This window comes from Chaetodon trifascialis, chromosome 14, assembly GCF_039877785.1.
Source record: "Chaetodon trifascialis isolate fChaTrf1 chromosome 14, fChaTrf1.hap1, whole genome shotgun sequence".
Lineage (NCBI taxonomy): Eukaryota > Metazoa > Chordata > Actinopteri > Chaetodontiformes > Chaetodontidae > Chaetodon > Chaetodon trifascialis.
The window spans coordinates 26292501-26295000 of NC_092069.1; the positions used below are offsets into that span (position 1 = coordinate 26292501).

A 2500-nucleotide genomic window follows, 5' to 3' on the forward strand; every position below is an offset into this window, starting at 1 on the left:
TGTAGCTCGTCCCTTTGAATCACACTAAGCTTCAGTGCTGTTTAGCCGTCATGCTAACACACGCTGCAGAGGAGATCATCCAGAGCTGACCGAGATTAGCTGAGTCTGCTCAAACCGTACGAAGGACCGGATCAGGATATTTTGGCTTTTGGTGCATTTGATCCTTCTTTTTAGATTTAGTCTCAAACTTCTGATGATGCTCAGTGACCGTGGTTCCTTTAGTTATCGATATAATTTATAATGTGTTTTAACCCTTTTTCTCTTGGTCTCATTTAGTTGTTGTTCATTTTCGAATGCACAGTCACACATTTCAGTGTAACAGTATTTATTATTCATCGATGGTGCATCGAGGTGTTTTTGTCTCGAGCTGTCTCACGTCTCACAGTCACATGTCTTACTCTGCTCTGCTCTTTGCCCTCCGTCCAGGCTGCAGGCTCTGAGGAAGGAGAAGTCACGGGACGCGGCGAGGTCGCGGCGGGGAAAGGAGAACTTTGAGTTTTATGAACTGGCCAAGATGCTGCCGCTGCCGGGCGCCATCACCAGCCAGCTGGACAAGGCCTCCATCATCCGGCTCACCATCAGCTACCTGAAGATGAGGGACTTTGCCAACCAGGGAGACCCGCCGTGGAACCTGCGCATGGAGGGACCGCCGCCCAACACCTCTGTCAAAGGTAGGATGGACACGGACCCGGCTGGAGGACGGGGCTTTAAACTTGTTTGAGGCTCTGTGTAATTCCTGGAATCAGTTCTTTGGGTTTGTGCTGCTGCAAAACAACAGAATTATTTCTTTCATACCAAGGAAATAAATCACAGAAAACTGAGTTCAGGAAACCTTTGAATTTATTCTGTTTTGCATCATTTAAAGCCTTAAACTGAGCGGTTTATGGGCTGGGAAAAGGAACTTTGTCCTTTTCTTGTTGTGTCTTGCTTTGTTTTTGCCTCATCTTCGGCTTTTCCTCCATCACTTAAAGCAGGAAGGTCACATTTAGGAGCTTATTCCAGAAAAGTCCTCCTGAAAACTGTCTGCAGACTGACTTTCTAAAAGAAGACATATTATAGCTTAAAAGATCTCAGACAGGCGTTAACCTCTGTTACATCACCAAAAACCTCCTCTGGTACGTCAGCTCTAATTGGCTGTAGTGTCTGAATGAAGCTGTGCAGCAGATGACTGACGGTTTCCATAACGAGCCTTTCTGAAGCATTGACGCTGGGCTGTCACTAGTGTTTGCTTTCTCTTTTAAATGTTAGCTTTTCAAGTCGCTGACATGTTTCGCTTCATATCAAACAGATTTAGTAACAGATTTGTGGGAGAAGCCCTCATCTGATCTCTGAAGGTTCAACCAAAATGTCAGGTTCAGTCAGGTCACGGTGGAGCTTTCCTTCAAACCTGCAGCACAGACTGAGCTCGAGAGATGCAGCTGGAGGCTTTGATTGGTCGGTGCCTTCAGATGAAGTCCACCTTCATGGGCTCCAGTCTTTGCTGCTCCTTCATGGAGACGTTGGGCTTCAGGATGAGTGAAATCTGCCTGTGAAGTCGAGTCCTTTTCAAAGTGGACGGACTCTGTCTTCACCTCAGCTGACTTTTGTACCTTTCCACAGTCTTTGTGTGCGCTCAGGCTGCCTCTACAATTCACTTTATGTCCAGCCCAAACCAAACTTCAAGGTCTTCAGAGTCTGTGGAGAATCACTCAAACGATAATAACCCAAATTTAGTATTTTCAGCTGCTTGTAATTCCTTTAAATCATCACTACATATTATTTTTGATTATTATTATTATTATTAAGTTTTTCATAATTTCTGTCCAGTTTATCTCGACGGTCATTGTCATTGTAAACTCGACCAGAGCAACAGCTTTAGCCTCTCATGTAGCCCCCATGTGAGCCTGTGTTTGTATCCTCAGACAAAGCTTTTTATTCTAATGAAGCTCAACATACAAACAAAGACGCACGGAGCCGACGCTGCTGCGACTGTGGCCCTTTAAACTGCTATCAAACAACACGGAAAAGCTCGGAAACACACACACACACACGCGGTCGCAAACACACAGACGGCTAGCTTCTGCGCTAAGTGATTTTCTGTGAAGGGAACATTAAGCTTTGATGAATTTCTGCCTGGAGTACCAGAGTACACACAGCACTTGTGAATCTAAGTGGAATTTGCCTTTGAAATGGGCCCTTTGTGCGACGCACTTAGAGCAGAAGAGGAGCGCTCGCTTTTAAAAGGGACGTTTGGGCTTGTAGGAATGACCCAAAGATGAAAGCAAATTGCCTGAAATTTCGAGCTGCGCGCATGTGTGTGTTAAAGTGTGTGTGCGTGTGCGTCTGGAAGGACTGGAAGCAGGATATTTACCTGTACGCAGAGCTGTGAGGTGTGAAGACTGGAGTCAGTACGGGGGAATGTGTGGATGAAAGTCAACGTCTGCGTGTTTGTGTGTGCGTTTCTACACACAAGCATGTGTTTGTGACTGTGTGTGTGTGTGTGTGTGCGCGCGCGCGCGCA

At 46.0% G+C, this 2500-nt stretch overlaps 1 protein-coding gene across 1 annotated transcript in view; it reads left to right on the forward strand.

Moving 5' to 3' along the window:
• Positions 1–2500, forward strand: part of LOC139341983 (neuronal PAS domain-containing protein 3) — a 253655-nt gene that overhangs the window by 113019 nt on the left and 138136 nt on the right. Inside the window, exon 3 of the mRNA XM_070978782.1 lies at positions 427–671. Coding sequence (XP_070834883.1) covers positions 427–671 — 245 coding nt within the window. The remainder of the gene's footprint in view (positions 1–426; positions 672–2500) is intronic.